Source organism: Bombyx mori, chromosome 5 (genome assembly GCF_030269925.1).
Source record: "Bombyx mori chromosome 5, ASM3026992v2".
Lineage (NCBI taxonomy): Eukaryota > Metazoa > Arthropoda > Insecta > Lepidoptera > Bombycidae > Bombyx > Bombyx mori.
The window spans coordinates 9242220-9264287 of record NC_085111.1 but is presented as its reverse complement, the minus strand read 5'-3'; the positions used below and the strand labels follow the sequence as shown (position 1 = coordinate 9264287).

General features: G+C 36.9%; 1 protein-coding gene across 1 annotated transcript; it reads right to left on the bottom strand.

The window, feature by feature from the left end:
• Window positions 1–2113: 2113 nt before the first annotated feature.
• On the bottom strand, window positions 2114–12878 carry LOC101741168 (general odorant-binding protein 83a). Its single transcript, XM_038011089.2, has 6 exons — window positions 12675–12878; window positions 6710–6785; window positions 4613–4701; window positions 3906–4008; window positions 3384–3454; window positions 2114–2237 (listed from the first exon to the last, which is right to left on the bottom strand). Exons 1-6 carry the CDS (start codon window positions 12741–12743, stop codon window positions 2220–2222), a joined length of 426 nt encoding a protein of 141 aa, XP_037867017.1. The 5' UTR covers window positions 12744–12878; the 3' UTR covers window positions 2114–2219.
• Window positions 12879–22068: the final 9190 nt, after the last annotated feature.

Below are 22068 nucleotides of genomic sequence, written 5' to 3'. Positions count from 1 at the left end.
GCAATGAATTTCTTTGCAATATTTTCTTCATTTTTAATTTTGAATACATTTGAGTACAATTCTCGGCGGTGGTTCTGCGCCCCCGGCAATCTCCAAATTGCCTCTTTATGTGCAGATGTTCCGACCCTCGGTTTTTCCGTCTTTTGAATGTCGTTTTGCTGTTAAATAACGTGCTCTTTTATTGTAATTTGGTCTTGTGAGTTCATTTTATGTGACTTTAAGATTGTCAACTTCATCATTAGCTAGAGTTGTCCTCAAAGTATACATTCATGATATATATTCAAAGTACATACACATTCTTCAAAGACATGAAATACGTTCATAATATATTCATAAAATATACAAAATTGCTTAATGTCAATATATGTAATATATAATAAAATATATATTATGCATTATATAAATATATAATACAATATATAATAAAATGAAAAAGCGATCAAAGTGTTAGAATAATATTACATTATGTAGAAACATTCGCAATTCACCATCTCTTAAGGCTGCAGCCAGAACGAATAACTAAAATATGTAAAAACTATATAATAAATAAAGAATGTTTACTGTCTTCGCACAGATCAAGAGGTAGATAATTATTTATCTTTCTTTTTTCTTTATAAATAACGTTAAAATGTATTTTATTGTTAAAATAGGTAAACAAACGCCATAAGCCAAGACCAGGTGGGCGGTGAAATCATTTACGCACATTTTATATGTATTAATAATACTAAAAACAATCACGTCTTTTACAAATCATGATTTAATAAAAGTCCTTCGCAATTGTTTCTTTGAGATTAAGAAAATAAATACAAAGCGCCCCGGTTTCCAGACGTGCAATTCCAAATACAGTATATTTATTGAAAGCGTAATCTTGGTTTATTACTGGAGATGATATCTTTTTTCATTTTTTGTTAAAAAATTATTACGGTTGAAACAAATTAATTCCGTAAATATTATGCTTACTTCTTTCAAAATTCGTATAAATTTGAAGGCGGATTTACAAATAGACGGGCCTAAGGGCCTGCGGCTGGAGCCAAATTACATCTTTATTCTCAAGTACCTAAACATTTTCTTCTCTGAAGAAAGACGAATATACTTCTAAGCTTTTTCTGTAAATGTGAAATTAATATTTTCTTGGTAATATTGAAACGAACTGGATGTTTATTATATTATAACTTCAACTAGACTTTTTGCTTGTCACTATTAACAAGTGTCATGAACTGTAACAGAAGTTGTTCTACACGTGTCGGTGAAAAAGCAACCGTGTGACGTATGACCTCACTTTTCGGCTCGCGCTGCTTCTGGCACAATAGTGTATTCCGGGAACGAGTTGCCGTCTACGTCTAGGTGAGCTTCAGATAGCCTGCCGATGGCAGGGATAGCAGACATAGCCTCGACAACCGCCGGTTCGATGTTAGTGGAGGGTGGGTGGTGGGGAGACATGCGCTCGCCGCGAAATACGTCGTCTTGCTCATAGTCTGCCCCGGATGAGTTTTGCCTCATGTATAGTATACTACTACATATAAATAATAGTTTAAAAAATTAAAAAAGTACGCGTTTATAGAAAGTCCAACTAAAAATTAGAAAATAATTTTTAATAAATTTGGATTAAAAATAATGTAAGAAAAAATTAAAAAATATTTTCTATTTTTGAGTTGGATTTTCTATAAAAGCGGTTTTAGTTTTTTTAAACTATTCTTTATTTTTCATTTTTTAGTTGAATTTCAGTATTATATATTTTTTCAGTTTTTCAAAAATTTCATCTGAATCAGTCCGCAACTTTTCCGAGAAATAGGTGATCGGCGCGCCTGGTAGTTTCCCTTCTTGGTCTTGACGCAGACACTCCGGGTTTCAAGAAAACAAAAAATCACTAATCCTGATTATCCTAGTAAGGAAAACGGATCAAATTGCTTAATATATTTAATTGTCATCGGTCCATAATAAGTATGCCAAATTTCGAGTTAATCCGACGTTTTGAAGGGGGTCAAAATCATGTTCAAAGATTCCGGTACATACTAACATACGTATGAAGCTAATAAAAGCGTATTAATAAGTTTCTTACTTCTAAAGAATTCTAATGTTAAAATAATTAAAATTAAATTAAAAAAAATAGGAATCTTTTAGGGACAAAATTCATTTATTATTAACAAGCCGCACTTAATTTAAATAAAGCGTATTAAATAAGTTAGTTAAATGTATTTTCACTCCACTTCAAACTTCGTTTAAAACAAAAAATAAAACTGAAAAAAAAGAACATTTTTTTAAACCTGCTCATTTATCGAGTTGAAAACGAAGTCATTCGAAGCGAAAAATATTATATATAGTTGTTGATATTTTCATTAGCTTAACCCTTTGAGCGCAAATCGTCAATATATAGACTCTCTCTCTATTAATGCGTATAAAGTGTGGAGCGTCTGAATACCGACTATTACTCAGTTTAATACTATTTAGTATTAATAATTTAATTTACTATAAACTAATTTAGTATTAATTATCGACATGTCTTAGCGCGCGCGGACGTATACCGTTTTAATAAGTTAATAATATTTATAAATAACCATTTAAAATTATTTTGCTATGAAGTTAGCATTAATTTATGTATTTTTTAAAGTTTAAGTTTTCGGATAAGGTACTTTTTTTCAAAAATCCTTGGGCGATTTTTACAAAATATGTGAAAATAAGCTCAGCACCAAAAGGGTTAAGCCAGTGGATTGGACACAAGACTGAGCGACGCACTTTACTGTGCCACTGACCGACATTAGTGGTTACAGATCAGACGACAACGTCTCAGACTGGTGCGTCACGCTCAGAAATGCGCCAACAATTGGAGGAGGAAGAAACCAGCAAATATTAATCCATTATCATCCATCCAAGTTAAGGTATAAGAAAAGAAATAGGCAGGACAGCAATCCGTGCGGGCTCACAACGTGAGTAACCAGGAGAAAAAGATAAGAAAATCATGTCAGGATATTAAGATTATATATTATATGGGTAAGAGGGGAGTGAGCGAAGAAATGGTATATGATAGAAGAGTATGGAAGGAGAAAACATGTTGCGCCGACCCCAGGTAACTGGGAGAAGGGCAGGATAATTATGATGATAATTAAGATTATATGTAGAAGTGCTACACTATAATCGGTATACAGATAAATAACAGGAATAGCTCTAGTAGGAAGGTATCAGATACCAACATTAATTTAAGAGCACGATATCATCATACAAGATACTTTGTTTTATTTGCTACAATATCATCGTTTTTTATTTGATTTCAAAAACAAAGAAACTGAACCCTAAATTATGTATAAAAAAATAGGAAACAATATTATCTTAAAAACAATATCCAGAATTCACTTTTCGCGTACATTTAGTATTGTAACAATACTTACATCGGGATCCTTTTCATACGAACATTTATGAACCTCAAAGGCCCTCTCGCATTTGTCTTTGTCCGGTGTATCTAAAACAATAATGTAAGAGTATTAATAATGCTCTCTCTAAATAGAAGAAAAGGTCTTCAGTGAATACTCAAGTAGCTAGTTATCCGACGTAAGGGGAAGAAAAGAAAGAGGAAAAGGAATTTTAGGACAGTCACATAGGATATTAGATCTCATCGTCTTGTTCGTGACGAAACGTATAAGATTTAGATATACATACATATATCAGTGGAAGAAATATCTGTGTAAAGTTCTTTGGGGTCTAATAAGTATACAGTATTCACGCTGTGTCTTCCAGCACATACCCTGGGTTGATAGGGCGGCTCGAGTATAATATGCGATAGAGCTTAAGTCACTCGTTGGATAGCGTTAACACTTGAAAACGAAAACTAAATATATTGCAAATATATTATTAGACGTTGCAAATATATATTACTTTCTTCTATAAAATTCAATAAAATTGTTTTAACCTACCGAGTTCTTTGCAGGAGAAAATCATTTTAGTTGCTCTGTCGAAATATTCTTCGGGAATGAGGCTTGTGAACATTTCATAATCAACAGTACCGTCATCATTTACCTGTAAAACGTTAAAATGTAGGTAACGTACACTGCTAGTACTATAAAATTATCCAAAACCTTTTAATTGTAAATCTAATCGCGTTAAAAATCGCGCGTTTTGAGTCCGTGCGGGTAGGTACCACCACCCTGCGTATTTCTGCCGTGAAGCAGTAATGCGTTTTAGTTTGAAGGGTGGGGCAGTCGTTGTAACTATACTTGAGACCTGAGAACTAATATCTCAAGGTGGGTGACGCATTTACGTTGTAGATGTCATGGGCGCCCGTAACCACTTAACACCAGGAGAGCTGTGAACTCCTCCAGCCATCTAAGCGATAAATAAAAAATGTACTAACTTGAGATACTTGAAATCAATCTTTTTTTTTTTTTTCAAACCAGCACAGACGGCAATGTGCATTACTTGGGTAAACACAAATAGCTGTCTCCGCAATAATGACTAAAACCTACCTTCTACGGGATTCGAATAAAAATGAACATAAACAAATGAAAATAGAAGGGAGTGTATGCAAACGTATTGAATTAAAAACAAATTAAATGTTTGTTTGTGTCTAATTTCGTATAGCGGCGAGGGTGAAGAGAGAAACAAACAAAACACGAAAACTCACAAGGCCCGCTTCCTCCAGTAGGCAGAACATATAGCACTTCAATTTCACGTCCTCCTTAAATATGCCGCTTTCACAATTCGTTATGTCCTCTGGGGACAAACAATGACTTTTAATCTATCTATACCTAGTCAGGTCATAAATTCTGTCACATGTTTAATGTAAAATAATTGAAACAAGTTTATTCATTATGCAACCATTCATATACCAAAATGAACTTAACAAAACATAGATTCTTATGACACTAAAGTTTATTCAAAATGACCTCCGTGATTTTGAGTACAGGCCTTCAATCTGCGCGGTCAGTTGTCTATCGCAGCACGAACGAGGTCCATGTCAATATCGGCGGCTGCCTTAATCAAGGATGTCTTGAGTGACTCCAAATTGGGATGAGGCTTTGAGCACGCCTCTTCCTCCAAGTCTTGCCATATCTTGTAATCTAACGGATTCAAATCTGGACTGGAGGAGGGCCAGTCTTCGTGCCGGATGAAGTCGATTTCACGCACCGCCAGCCAGTCTTGTGTGCTCTTCGCTCTATGAGCAGGCGCCGAATCTTGTTGGAATACCCAGTGCCTGTTATTGAACATGGTATGAGAAACAGGTTCCACAAGGTTCGTCAGGACTGTATTTTGATACACAACTGCATTCGTTTTTACACCTTTCTCACAAAAATGTACCTCTGTTAAGCCCCAATAAGAAACTCCCAACCATACCATGAGCGAGGATGGAAAATGACCTCGTTGGACACGCGGAATACGGTTGCTCGCTTCTTCACTACTGTGTGCGTAAACCCTATCATTTTGTTTGTTGCAGCTCTCTTCTACGGTAAAAATTTTTTCATCCGAAAAAAGAATTTCCCGATATTTTTTTCCCGCGTACCGCTTCAACAAAGCGCGGCATCTCTTCAGTCTCAAGTCCATTAGACGAGCATTCAAACGATGTCCTGTTTTTCTTCGATATGCCCGAAGCCCTAAGTCTTCATTTAACACCTTTTTTACAGTGGTTCTGCTTAACCCCATCCGAAGGGCCAACAGTTTCTGCTTACGTTTGGGATTTCTTTAATTTCACGCCTTCACAGCTTTTATCACTGCTGGAGTCCTAACAGACCGAGGGCGACCACTTCTTGACCTGTCATCTATACTAGAGTCTTCATTGTATCGTTTGATGATACGATAAACGAATGTTTTGGTTATATTCAAATTTTTCAGTATGTTAAAAATTTGAACTGGCGCGTAACCGCAACGATGCGACGCAATAACTGCAACACGGTCTTCTTTAAGCGTCCACTCCATATTTAAAAATGAGTAAAATTCTAAAAGTATACATTTTTATTTTCATGAACAATTCGAAATTCGAATTCAATAAACTTTTTTGTGGCCAGCATTCTAAAAGAAAAGTTTTTACTGTGTGACAATACTTATGACCTGACTAGTTATATACAAAAATGAATTGCTGTTCGTTAGTCTCGCTAAAACTCGAGAACGGCTGGACCGATTTGGCTAATTTTGGTATTGAATTGTTTGTGGAACTCCAGAGAAGGTTTAAAAGGTAGATAAATGAATGAAAATGTTCAGAATTAAATAAAAATAACAATTTGGTTTTTCCTTTGATGTGTCTCCCGTCGGACGGATTCCTTTTGTTTGTTTTAAGTTTATTTTATACAAAAGTTTAGGTCTTTTATTTATCGATTCAGGCACTACGCAGTCTGCCGGGTCAGCTAGTATAAGATAAATTACAACATGTATATTAAATACATATTTCAAATAACCATAAACATGTGAAAACTGAAAAAGTATTTTGATTTGCCTACGTAATGTGAACCGACGCTCTGTTTACTTTACTGTTTCGGAATCCTGTCAACTGGTTCGATACCCACTTACGTATACGAATAATTTTATTAAACTAAATGGTAAAAATGCATGTTATAGTATAGAACTAAATGTAACGAAAATAATGCAAAGAAAATATGTATGAACATATTATTATGTTATGTTATTATTTGTGAGTGCGATTGTCATGAGCTTAGCCGTCGATTGTATCGCGTCACCCGCATACTTACTTCTACAAAGGAGAAATGAATTCTTTCTTTTGACAACTCACCCTCTGAGACGCCGGTTTTACCGACACACTCGTCGTGTACCGTTTGTATTATTTCTTTGATTTCTTCACTAAGCACCTGAAACAATTTGCGCAGTGTAGCCAATCTTATTCTCTGTCGATGTATTTAAGAAAATGGCTATGAAATGGAAAGTTGTTTGATACTAAACATATCAGAGATTCGTTATTGTTTTCCAGTGAATAAAATAGTTTCATTTTCCGAAACCATTATGTTTATACAGGTAGATATCGATAATCTCTTCAAGTTTTTGTTCATCACTAATTTACTTATGGATACACAAGTACACTTTCCAAATGGCCTGGCGAAATAGTTTTAAATGGTAGATCTTCTAATACATTAAATGAAAACTACGTATACTGAAAGGATGGTCTGGAAGGTATTAACATCCAGTACACTGATTGCGAATATGATGTTGTTCAATTCCCGTAGACAGGTACCAGCCACCTTTTTTAATAACACACACTTGTCCATGAACGATTTCCACGGTGAAGAAATAATTTCTTTTAATAAATATTAAAACCGAAAAATTTGTATAATTTGCGTAAGGCAGACAGTGTGGTATCTACCTGAGGCAAATACCACACTGGCTATTTCATGGGTATGATCGGTGGAATAATACAATAAGTATAATTTAGTGGCTTACTGCATCCACATTCTTTTTTTTATTGCCTTTCTAGTCAGATGAGCATACGGCCCACCTGATGGCAAGTGGTAACCGTCGCTCATGGACGTCAGCAAAGCCAGGGGCAGAGTCAAGCCGCTGTCTATCATTGTATACACATGATGTAGTGATGACTATGGTTTCATCGCGTGACATGTCAGGTTTCAAGTAGTTATTATCCAATTAACATCAAATGGACCGCTCATTTACGCATCAATGCAAAGAATATAAAACGTGAAAAACATGAAGAAAAAATTATAATACTAAGATCTAACTATAAAATTTAATTTCACGTTCATTCGCGATAAATCTACTTACTTAATGGATAAATTTAATCTTATAATAGAATAATCAAAGTTTAACAATTTATTTTAAAAACTGGTCTGTACAAACATAATTTTACGTGAACTTTCAAGAATGTTTCTCAATCGAAATGTACATACTTCAAAGGTGCTCAATTCTATGTAGTACTTTGTTGTACTTCGAATGCGGTGCCTTTGTGAGCGTTACCGTTGGGAAAATAAGATGTTTCAATATTAAAAATGAGATAACGTTCTCAAAGAAAGTATTAAGTCATGATTCCACTGGGACCAGCCCGGTACGCATCAACTTGTATCATAAAGTTAAATATTAATTTAAACGACGAGAGTTCGTGCCCATTGTCCCCAATTATTTTACTTTGCAATAGTTTGGAAAAGCTGTTTAATTACTCATTCAAAAGCAGTTCGAATTTTAAAAATAAATATTTTTATTTTCACAAATATATAAATAATAAACACAAATAAATCAGTGGATAATAATTAATAATAGGTAATTTACTCACCGTTTCGTGAATATAGTAGGTACTACAGAAAAAAATGCTCTCATTATTTCCCAAAGCAAGAGGAAAATCTCCTACCGGGCCTATGCTATTGGTCGGTAGACCGATTTGGCCCAAATACTGTTGTAAAAATTATATACAGATGCAATATTTCTCGAGATTTATTCTAAGCGCTATCAATGAATTCGTCAAGCAATTGGAGAGACTTTGCTAACTTTGCAATATTTGTACCATCCTGGCTACATCAGTACAGCAACTGTGCCTTCAGATCTACAGGCCTCATTACCTACCTAACCGTTATGCTATTAAAACAGATTTCATCTTCGTTAATTAAAATCAAGGAGAGTAGTTGTCCTAGAATTTATTCTACGGTGTCTACCGAGTATACGGGAACTGATTGGAACTCAACGAAGACGAATGTTTATGATTTCTAAGGTGATCATATTGTTACACGCTGGAGTTCGGGATAAATAAAATTCCACCAAAGTACAATTAAAAACTGTATTCAACGCTTAGAACAATCAAAACACTTCACACCTTAAAATTCTCAATTCGCTTCTTCCGCTTCGCTTCAGGTGATCCGTTGGCTGTTTCGCTTCGAGTAGTTTGATTACTAGCTGACTGCGTGCCATCTCTGCAACGCTTTTACAGCCGATACCACATCCCTAGAATTATCGAGAATATTCCACACATCTCTAGTATTCTGTTTTCGCTATCTGACAATAAATGGCGTTGTACTTTTCGAGCGTTCTAGGTGCTACTAGATCCTTCGATATTCGTTCAACTATTCGGCGATAGATGACGTTACTTTTAGTGGCGTAACAATATAAACTTTTTATTTACGTTTTTTCCATGCATGTAGTAATTTAAAAAACGTCAACCGTAAAAGAGTACGCCTTTTAAAAATTTTATACTTTCAGCATAAATAAATATTTTATTTTCTGTGATTTAGTAAAATTTTTTCCTTTTTTTGTATTCCGTGGCTTATACAAGGCGTGTTCAAAAACTGTAATACAAAGTCGTGTTTCAATGGAGATACGAATGTAAACAGAAGATACACATTGCATTAAGTATTCGTAGACGACGTTGAGAAATATGGCGACTGCGTGCGTTCCGCGACGACACTCATCCGTCAAACGTCGCGTCATTCTCCACACTAAAACACTTCTTAAACTACACCGCCTAGGTGACAAATTGACGCCACTTTATGTGAGCATTCGTCGTAAACAAAGCTGTTAGGAACTTTTCTGTGCACGCCGATTCAATTAGTAGTCTTTTTTTTAATTGGCAAATAGATGCGAAATATACTCGCGAACTGCCTAATGGCAAAGGCATAAGGTCTCCTTCTTAGTGTAAAATGGCTGAACCACAATTCACACAATTCATACCGAGCGGCATGACTGCAGCAGAGATGAAAATAGTGGAATCTAACTTAGCACGACTTTTACGCAAATTTTGACTTTTATTTTCTTTCACACAATATTATTCTTATATATCTTTATATCTGATAGCAGTTATTCGGTGATTTTGCAATATTTATGTATGTATTTATTTAAATATTTTTACATAATTAAAACCTATGAGTAGGAGTCGTATAGCAACTTATCATTTATTTTGCACTCAAATAAGGTAAGTAAAAACCTCCTGTTTATATCTAATATATAAAATTCTCGTGTCACGGTGTGCGTGATTGAACTCCTCCGAAACGGCTCAACCGATTTTCGTCAATCTTAGCGTGCATATCGGCCAGAGTAGAGAATCGGATAACATCTATTTTTCATCCCCCTAAATGTTAAGGGTGGTCTAGCCCTAAATTTTTTTTTTTTTTGACAAAATATTTGTTTTTATTTTTATATGATACGGCATACAAAAATACATACAACCCTAAATTTTCACCCCTCTACGATGAACCCTTATTATTTATTTGTTAATTAAAAACTAATTTTTTTTGCAAGAATTTTGTTTTTATTTTGTCACGAATTAAAATAAAAAATCTGATGTTACTCTCAATTTTTCATCTCTCTATGATCAACCCCTATTTTTATTTGTTAATTATAAACTTAAATTTTTGGGCAAGATTTTTTTTATTATTTTGTCATGACTTAAAATAAAAAAATTCATATTACTCTCAATTTTCACTCTTATACGATCAACCCCTATTTTTCCATCCCGATTTTTATTTTTTTAATCTTTGCACAGATCCGCAATAAAGTTGCAAGATGGCAATCAAATATTATAATTGTAGTACGATAAATTCTTATTCAGAGTTTATAATTTCAAGTTTCTTTAATATTTTTTTTTTAATATTCAATTTGATCTCCCATCCTCGCCGGTCGACTACTGATCAACTATCAATCGATCAGTTATCCCCGCCAGGTGTCACCACTCATCCAGCAAATATCACGTAGTAGGGATAAGGACGAAGCCGGTCTCCTGTCTTACTCACTATACATTTTTCAGCCATGTTTTTTTTTGTGTATCAATCTTAGCTTGCCAGCCATGTTTTTTTGGTTTTATTTGTGTATCAATAGTATCTGAGAATCGGCTACTATCTATTTTTAATACCCCTAAGTGATAAGGGTTGTCCACCCCAAAAATTTGTTTTTTATTTTTTGGAGATTTTTTTTTGTTATAATGAGGTATTATGTTGTTGCATGAGGTTTTTTTTTCTACAATAGAATTTCCTTAGAAATCTTATTTAAGGCAACACAACGTTTACCAGGTCAGCTAGTAGTTATATAATACAGAGAATCCTAGATTAGGTCACCAGGGCGATATGTGTTTTTACTAATGTATTTATTTTAGAATCATGGTTATTACAAGACTAGCTTTATTCGATGATTCATAAAAAATCAAAATCGTCTCCAATACAAAGGAAGATATTTGTGAAATGTTATATTTGTAGATAGTTTTTGTTAAAATTAATTTAATTGTACATATTAAAGTGGTTTTCGCGGTCTATATAATATTTCACTAAATAAATATACTTCATTGCTATCTGATTAGTTTAAAAAGAAGAGAGACCAAATAACGTGATCCTGGGAGAGAGGGTTACGACTATAATAATATTGTTATAGACTGCTCGTGGCTCCGGGACATCAGGCGCTTCTCAATTGCCATTTCAAGATAAGATATCGCTAATACATATACATATTCTGAATCCGGAACCTGAAGCGGAAGTTTCAATAGTTATTGTATTACGTATGGCCTAATTACAAAACGGAAGACACGTTATGTTTCGATAAAAATGTCGGTAAAACAGTGGTACCTATATGTGCGGTATTATGAAACTTTTCTTTTTCCTACCTTTGCTGATAGCCTTGAGAGGCTATTTCAGCTTCACCCTAACGTGTGTAGATGAGCTCACGGGGCTCAAACCGGAGTGTTGCTAACACTGACCCTAGCAAGAGCAGTGCTTCGCAGAATCTACCAATGAATCGGAAACGCGACCCACTGAGAAGATCGGGCGAGAAACTCAGTGGGCTGTGTCTGTGGGTTAATTCGCTCGTCGAGCCGTTCGTCGCAAGCGACAGGTTCGACGAGGACGGTGACCGGAGCTATGAAACGACCTAATATGATATGATGGAACGGCCACATTAATGAGTGTGGTGTCACTCGTACTAATCGATCTTTTTTTTTCTATATTTAAAAATTAATAGTGGCATCGGCCTATTTCTACCGTGAAGCAGTAATGCGTTTCGGTTTAAAGGGTGGGGCAGCCGTTGTAACTATACTTGAGACCTTAGAACTTATATCTCAAGGTGGGTGGCGCATTTACGTTGTAGATGTCTATGGGCTCCAGTAACCATTTAACACCAGGTGGGCTATGGGCTCGTCCACCCATCTAAGCAATAAAAATAAAATGTAACTTTTTTTAATTTGCCGTCACCCCTCTTTGAAATGAGATTGAAGTCGACTTCTTTTTTACCCTTCAAATTGCAATGTTTAATTACTTGCCGAAAAAAAAGAATAGTGGTCCAAGAACACTAAACATTACGGGTATCAACCTATGCGGTCTCACCGCCATTTTAGTCACAAAATTGTCAAGTATCCGATTTATCGAAAAGCATAAAATGTATGTAAAGGCGGCATTAAGCGATATCGCTTCTAAGTACAATATAATATAATTTAAAAGCCATCGTGACTTAAAGGATAAGACGTTTGGTCAAGCGATGCATCGTTAATAATTTGCGTAGTTACTGGGGTAGGACGTCTTGTGAGTCCACACGGGTAGGTAGCACCACTTGCCTATTTCTGTCGTGATGGAGTAATCCGTGTCGGTTTGAAAGAAGGGCAGCCGTTGTACTATAAAAACTGAGACCTTAGAAATCTTGTGTCAAAGTGGGTGACGGCATTTACGTTGTAAATGTCTACGAGCTCTGGTAACCACTCAACATCAGGTAGGCCTTGAGGTCGTCCACTCAAACATAGCAATTAAAAAAAATGATAATTTCAAAAGACATACCGGTTTATCTTTTCCACCGTAGACGAAAGCCAGTAGCGCAAATATTACGTGAAGCGACGCTGTGATCATGCTTCACGGTCGTTTCGTCAATAGTGATATAATGACCTCTTGGTGTCTTTATATCACATTAAACGCCATGGTAAGTGTCGATTTTCTAGACGGCTAAGATTACCAATTAACACATAAACGAGCTCTGCGATAAAAGCCGTAATCAGGGCGGGAACTTCGGGCACGCTAATGTGTAAGCAGATAACCATCTATTACTTGAGTTCTCCGCAAGTAAGTGTACTGTGGACAAAGTTGAAACCGCTAACGTTTTCGGTTTTCGATTGACAGAAATCCGCTTTGAATTTACTTAGTGGTAATTATTAATTAATTACAAAATACAAGAAAAAAAAAGAACCGATTTAACGTGAAAAGAAAGACCAATACGGTACGGTATGCACGTTTAAAAATTCCAAGTCAATACCTAAATAAACTATAACAGTCACACCGTTCTTCTTTGTATTCTACACAGTGTAGATGAATACTACATACTTCCTTCTTAATCTAAAACTGAAGTAGTGACAGAAAGTTCGGTGATTTTTTCTCTCTCTAAGGTTGTGAGCGGCGGTTTTTCCTCCAGTCATTTTCCAACTTTTGAACAATCATTCATTGTTTTCGCTCGGAACAATGAAAGGGAGCTTACGTGTTTTTGTGTTGCCTCTATTGTTCTCGGCACAATAATAATTATAAAATTAATGTCATAATTTGCGGGTTCGCTAACGGGGTAGGAGTGAACCGCTTTCCGATATCATAACGATTATTAATGACTTAGTAGCTGTGAACATAATTTTGCTCTAGTTGTACACGATAAGAATATACCATGGGTATATGTTGTTGGTTTATTATTTTAACTAGGTATTGAAATTGTGGCAATATTACTAATTAAAACTTAAATTTCCCTTTTTGATTTCATAATCTAAAATTACTTTCCATCTTTGACTCAACTTAGATTAACGATCTTCCATAATTGTCACTAGACGATGACCGAGCATTGCTCGTTTTTTTTTGATAACGCCATCTTGTTGTGTCTTTATAGCGGTTAGTTGCCCTCAATTAAGAAAAATAGTATTATTATTCGCCAATAGATGTCGGGAAGAGTTGATTATTGAAAACACAAATAAAACAACATTTTCTGAAAATAAATCGTAGCTAGATCGATTTATCGCCCCCGAAATCCCCTGTATACTAAATTTTATGAAAATCGTTGGAGCCGTTTCCGAGATTCAGATTATATAAGTATATATTAATATACAAGAATTGCTCGTTTAAAGGTATAAAATTAGGTTTCCATATTTTTGCATTAATATAAAAACAAATCGTCAAACAAGTACACGCGGCCCGCCAATCGGTAAACCACTCTTCTCTAATAAAAATGATTGCATAAACTTTTTATACGAGCACAGATATTTTGATAACGTGTTCAATCGACATGAAAAATCCATTAGTTGTGCTGAATCGGCAACTGGGCTCATAGGCGGCGCCAGTGGCCGTAGCTAAGCGGATTTCCTGCAAACCTGCCGAACGCGTACGTACTAACATGATTGTACTTGTTTATTGTGACTACTCGTGAAATACGAGACGCGTAAGCTATTAATATACCTTGATAATATTTGGCAAAGCCTTTTTAAAACAACTTTACCGACCTACTACTACAACCTACCAGCAACCTAACCTACTATTTTTACGAATCATCAGGCGTTTGTGAGACGAAAACTTTAAAGTACCTATTCGACGCGTCGGAAATAATATAATGAAAATAAAACGCTATTTCAAAGCGCAAAACTTGTTTTAATTGTCTCAATTACACGCGAAAACCGAAAAAAGTATTAGACTTACTACTAAAACTTACCACTACTTCCCTTTTTAATACCTTTTCAAATTGATGGTGATATTATGAGCCCTCACTCACGGGCAGATGGCGTATTGCTTATTTCTGCCGAGAAGCAATTACTTAAGCTTTTGATTCGAAAGACAGGATTGTTTTTATTCCAACAAAATTGAAACGGCGTGCTCATACCGCATGGATGACCGTAGCATTCACATTGTAGTATCTATCAGCTCCAGTTAACGTTTACCACATTATACGTATCCGTATCGCACATAAGATATGTGCATGTGTGTGTGTTTTTAGGAAAAGAGGACACGTCACCCAGATGTTTCTTCATTCAAAGCGGATTCACACAATACGAATTTCCATTCTTTAGCTACGTATTCATGCTTGACCAATAGGTACATAATTGAACATTGTTTTTTGGTTACGCAAGCAGTTTACCGTAATTTTGATTTAAGATATTCTATACCCTGCAATTTTTAAATTGTGATTTCTATCGCTACAAAACTGACAAGAGACTCATCATAAATATACTTTTAATGTGTGTATGTAAAAAAAAATACGAGAAGTCATTAATTTCGAAAGGTATAAAATTTAAAGATGAGTACAGGCGTTAGGGGGAGACATCATTACCGCAATCAAAGCAGCTGAACCGCAGTACGGCTCGACCGCCCGACGGTTCCCGCTAACGACGAGAGCTCTCGATAAAAACTAAAAACACGTGCGAGCCCGAGGAAAGTTTTAATGAGTACACGGCTGCTACTCGAATCAGTATACCTGAATGTCTCTGTATACGTGAACGACGACTTTTTTTTTACCCAAGAGGAAGAACAGGCGAACGTACAACCCATCTGCTTCTAAACGACTACTAGAGCCTATAAATACAATTTGAATATATATTTTTATATTCTTAAACGGGTCAATGAGCTCATGACGCACTTGGTTTAAGTGGTTATCGGAGCCCATAGACATCAAGAATTACTTCTAAGTCTCCGTTTTACAGTATAACTGCTGTTCCACAATTCAAACCGAAATGCATTAGTGCTTCACAACAGAAATGGGCATGGTGATAGAAATAGGCATTCTATATTCTATCCTACTTTATAAACAAGACCAGCATCAATTGATATTCATGACATTTGCAATTGCGTTGGAACAAAATTATTGCGGTAGCTTAATAGACAAGACATCTATGGGACTAGCCAAAGCTATCCAAGTGCTAACGGTAGGCAGTGGCTTGGCTCTGCCCCTGGCATTGCTGACGTCCATGAGCGACGGTAACCATTCACCATCAGGTGGGCCGTAAGCTTGTCTGCCTATACGGCAATAAAACACAAACAAAAAAAAACCAAGCGTTGTGGAAAGGGACACAAATGTATGGGATGGAGACAAGCTAACGAAAAGTCACGTAGTAGCTCTTGAAGGATGGAAGGAAGGAGTTGTCGTTAACAAATGTACTAAGTTGGCCATTAATTGAGCCCAGACCATGGATACTGGTAATTCAGCTCGGGTCACGTTACAGTAGTCAGTCGCTAACCACAAAACCAATAAGCCCATGAACGACTCTTGATTTTACCATTAAACCACAAATCGGTATGCCTTGACTCCCCCTTATTTAATGAAATGGATTTTATACATTTAAAGTCCTAAAAAATTACTAATAGCTTCAAGCGCAAAGCTTTGGTAAAATATTATGTAGATTTTTACTTGATACGCAAAAATTTCAGCGACTAATAGATATAAAAACAATAAAAATAAAACTGATTTATATCGTACGACCAAAATCCTTTTGGCAAGGTGCATTTTCCATTTTACCCATATCAATACGTTTTCGGGGAACATAAAAAATCCATTAGATTTGTGCATTGGCTGAACGAACTTCAATGCAAAGCGCTTGGCGGGCGAACGATGGCAGCAAAAGCAACGTCAATTGATCCCACGTAAGCGGATCTGTTTCGAGTTTCAGCTCTATCAACATAATTATATCGTACAGAAGTACTGACTTTCTCTTCTCCATCAACAAGCATTACCCACTAATACAAACCAATTGAGTGCTCACGATTTAGTCAGTTGTTTCAAAGAAATAAATAAACTCTCAAATGTGTGATCCTCTTGAAATAAATTGTTAAAATAATGCCGTTTTTTTTACTTGGCAATCTGCTGATGTTACAAGAACAATTAATTTATATCCTATACAAAAAAAAACCTAATTATTTCGATGGTACACGATAAATGGACATAATTACGTTTAACAAGGAATTATTAATTTCTCTCAAGAAATCTACAAAAGGTTTCATTTAGAAAGAGCAATGAAACATTGAGTAAAACAGATGTTTTTATTATTCTCGATAACCCTCTGCGCGCTGTGCAGTCGCGTAAAAACGAGAATAAATTGTGAGAATCTTTGCAAAACAATAGTTGGAAATGGTGTACGCGAGAAAAAGCCGGATGCAAATGCCATTCATATTAATTAGCAAAGCGAGACGGGGCTTTTACGAAATTAGACGGTGATTTCAGGGAAGATTTATTGTTGTGTTTGAAATGGTTTCGGGAGCAAAGGTAGCCATTTAGACGAGGCTAAATTGGTATTGTCAGAGTGGGCTTAAATTGAATTGACTGAAGTCGCTTGTTTGCTTTGAACGGGGACTCACGGATGAAGGTAAAAACTTGTTAATTTATTACCTGCGTACGCGTTGAGGGAAATTGGAAGCGTGGTGCAAATGATTGATTACCGGATGCGTTTGCCTTACGTCGTTTGTCTAATGTATTACTCAATCATGGTGCCCTGATTGTTAGTGGACTTTTGTGAAATATGTGCGTAGTGTACGTGTACCTACCCTCAAAAAATAACGCTCTTACTCTCAGCCCGCTTTATATAGAAAACGTATTTATGAGATAAACCTACAACTACCTTCCGATGAAAATTCAAACACCGGCCTAATGGTACCTGCCAGCGGGATTCAAACACCAGCCTAGTGGTACCTGCTAACGGGATTCCAACACCAGGCTCGATACGTTCACGGATTTTATTTCATTACTAGGTTTTGTCCGCGACTTCATTTACGTAGAAGGTGATTTTTTTTTAGTAATAGCTAAGGAGCTATTTAAGTTTATAACATCACGGTATTACAAAATCACGGTTTTTAACCGACTTCAAAAGAGGAGGTTTTGAATTCGGTTCGGAATATGTTCACCGAATTCTCGAGAATGCTTGAACCGATTCTGGTGATTTCTTTTTCTTTTATTTTTGGTCCAAAAGGTAGACTTCCCGAATGGTCTTGTAAGCATCAGGAGCAGGATCTGATGATAGGATCCTGGAGAAATCCAGAAAAACTACAATTTTCGAAGCCTATCTTGAAGTGATTTAGGTGTTTCTTGTTATTTTTCTTATTCTGTGCCGCCGCACACCAGCCTGCCGGCGCCTTGTACATCTACCTAGTCAGGTCATAAATTCTGTCACATGTTTAATGTAAAATAATTGAAACAAGTTTATTCATTATGTAACCATTCATATACCAAAATGAACTTAACAAAACATAGATTCCTATGACACTAAAGTTTATTCAAAATGACCTCCATGATTTTGAATACAGGCCTTCAATCTGCGCGGCCAGTCGTCTATCGCAGCACGAACGAGGCCCATGTCAATATCGGCGGCTGCCTTAATCAAGGATGTCTTGAGTGACTCCAAATTGGGATGAGGCTTTGAGCACGCCTTTTCCTCCAAGTGTTGCCATATCTTGTAATCTAACGGATTCAAATCTGGACTGGAGGAGGGCCAGTCTTCGTGCCGGATGAAGTCGATTTCACGCGCCGCCAGCCAATCTTGTGTGCTCTTCGCTCTATGAGCTGGCGCCGAATCTTGTTGGAATACCCAGTGCCTGTTATTGAACATGGTATGAGAAACAGGTTCCACAAGGTTCGTCAGGACTGTATTTTGATACACAACTGCATTAGTTTTTACACCTTTCTCACAAAAATGTACCTCTGTTAAGCCCCAATAAGAAACTCCCAACCATACCATGAGCGAGGATGGAAAATAACCTCGTTGGACACGTGGAATACGGTTGCTCGCTTCTTCACTACTGTGTGCGTACACCTTATCATTTTGTTTGTTGTAGCTCTCTTCTACGGTAAAAAATTTTTCATCCGAAAAAAGAATTTCCCGATATTTTTTTCCCGCGTACCGCTTCAACAAAGCGCGGCATCTCTTCAGTCTCAGGTCCATTAGACGAGCATTCAAACGATGTCCTGTTTTTCTTCGATATGCCCGAAGCCCTAAGTCTTCATTTAACACCCTTTTCACCGTGGTTCTGCTATATTATGTGGGCTGGATATACTCAAAGATCGTACAACGCTCTCCGTGTTCAATACAATAACGCGTTTAGGGTGCTGGTGGTGCTGCCCCGCTTTTGTAGCGCATCAGGGATGTTTGCAGACGCGCACATAGATTGTTTTTACGCTACCATGCGTAAGAGGTATGCATCTCTGGTAAACAGAGTGAGGGCCAGCTCCAACAATATCCTGAGCATGATCGCAAGCAGGCTGGACTGTATATACATGGGTCGCTGTGGTGCCATCTCCCATGGGATGTTACCACAGTAATTCATTGTGATGTAAATATAACTACTAACATAGGTCTAAGTCTTATTAACAATTTATATGAGTCATGGTTACTTGAAATAAAAACATTATTATTATTATTATTATTATTATTAACCCCATCTGAAGGGCCAACAGTTTCTGCTTACGTTTGGGATTTCTTTGAATTCGCGCCTTCACAGCTTTTATCACTGCTGGAGTCCTAACAGACCGAGGGCGACCACTTCTTGACCTGTCATCTACACTAGAGTCTTCGTTGTATCGTTTGATGGTACGATAAACGAATCTTTTGGTTTTATTCAAATTTTTCAGTATGTTAAAAATTTGAATTGGCGCGTAACCGCAACGATGCAACGCAATAACTGCAACACGGTCTTCTTTAAGCGTCCACTCCATATTTAAAAATGAGTAAAATTCTAAAAGTATATATTTTTATTTTCATGAACAATTCGAAATTCGAATTCAATAAACTTTTTTGTGGCCAGCATTCTAAAAGAACAGTTTTTACTGTGTGACAATATTTAAGTATGACCTGACTAGTTATATTACGCGCTTGATCATTATTTTGCTGCGATGTTATTTTAAAACTGCGATATCTTCTAAAATGCTCATTAAAATCAAATGAGGGCAAATTTATTTTAAATTAAATACTTGTAATGATTAATGATTTATTTGGATTTAATATCATCTTTATAAAAAGAGCTTCATAAATAATGCTTATTTTAGAACAAATTTCGTGAGTCTAAAAAAGGTTATTTATAGTGAGCCAAGCTTAAAATATAGACATGCGCTGTCGTGTACTTATTTTTAAAACTTTGAAAGGGGAACAATTATTCTTTCATATATTATTTTAGCGAAACTTTAACAGTTTCCGCAGCGCACGCAGCGGAAGCTCTCAAAGGGGAAAAAGCGATTTTGAAACTTTATTTATTAGTGCTCCGCTTGTATTGGTCTTACGGTGATGTTATATAGCCTATAACCTTCCTCAATAAATGGGCTATCTAACATTGAAAGAATTTCGGACCAGTAGTTCCTGAGATTAGCGCGCTCAACCAAACAAACAAACTCTTCGCCTTTATAATATTAGTATAGATATTACATTTGTGCACTTTCAGGGGCTAAACACGTAATAAACCACCATTACCGCACAATTGCACCAGAAGGAACAAAATAAATAGATTTTATTAAAATTTTCCTTGATTTTCATTCTTTACACGATTATTCTGTCTTCGCGAACACGTTCCTGAACAAAATTGACAGGTTGGTTGGGGAAAATATTCAGAAAAAGAAAAATTGAACCTACTCTAGGATAAACTCGTAGCGTATTCGCATTACTGCACCAGCCCCATTATTCTAATTTAAATTGTGAGCATGTAAAGGGTTTTTCATTAACAACACTCCAACTTGAAGAAGGGTGACCGGTTGGACCCATCGAGTTATAGGCCTATCGCGATAACTTCCTTGCTTTCCAAGGTGATGGAGCGAATAATAAATACACAACTCCTGAAGTATCTGGAAGATTACGGACTGATTAGTGACCGATAGTACGGTTTTCGTCACGGTCGCTCAGCTGGTGATCTTCTTGTATACTTTAATCACAGGTGGGCTTAAGTCCTGGAGAGAAAGGGCGAGGCTCTTGCTGTGACCTTTAATATCGCGAAGGCCTTCGACACGGTCTGGCATAGGGCACTTGTCGAAGCTACCATCTTACGGAATCCCCGAGGGACTCTGCAAGTGGATCGCTAGCTTTTTGGATGGACGGAGCACCACGGTCGTTCTAGATGGTAACTGCTCTGATACCATGACCATTAACGCTGACGTTCAAGATTCGGTGCTCTCCCCAACATTTTTCATCCTGTATATCAATGACATGGTGTCTATTGATGAAATGCATTGCTATGCGGATGACAGCACGTGCGTGATATACCGACCGTCAGTCTCTCTCGGAGCGTAGAGAGACGATCAAAACTTGTGTCTAGTGGAGAACTCTCTGGCGCGAGTCTCCGAACGGAGTGAATTAAACTTAATTCAATACAACCCATTGAACACAATTTTGCGCGTTGACTGCGAAGATGGATCCCTTTGTCATGGCGCCGCAATTCCAAGGAGTATCCCTGCAACCTTCCGAGATTATCTAGATATTTGGGGTCGACATTTCAAGCGATTTCCAATTTCGGAGTCATTTGGAAAGCAAAGCCAAGCTGGCGTCCAAAATGCTGGGAGTTCTCAACAGAGCGAAGCGGTACTTCACATCTGGACTAAGACTTTTGCTTTATAAAGCACACGGACTTGTGCTCGCGTGGATTACTGTTCCCATCAGAATCTCTGGGACGGGGCTTCCAAATAACAGCTTCTTCCATTTGACTCCATACAGAAGGGGGCCGTTCGGATTGTTGATAATCTCATTCTCACGGATCGTTTGGAACCTCTGGGTCTGCGGAGGGACTTCGGTTCCCTCTGTGTATTGTACCGTATGTTCCATGGGGAGTGCACTGAGGAATTGTTTGACATGATACCAACATCTCGTTTTTACCATCGCACCGCCCGCCACCGTAGTAGAGATCATCCATACTACCTGAAGCCATTGCGTTCGTCCACAGTGCGTTTCCAGAGATTTTTTTTGCCACGTACCATCCTGCTTTGGAATGAGCTCCACAGTGTTTCCCGTGCCCTATGACATATCCTTCTTCAAACGAGGCTTGTGGAGAGTACTTAGCGGTAGGCAGCGGCTTGGCTCTGCCCCTGGCATTGCTGAAGTCCATGGGCGATGGTAAAAACTCATCATCTGGTGGACCGTATGCTCGTTTGCCTACAAGGATCATAAAAAAAACTAAAAAACTTAAAAAAAATATTTAAAAAACCTGTTTCAATGATATTGCGTCAATTTTTATTTTATTTTAAATGGTTTTTGATGAC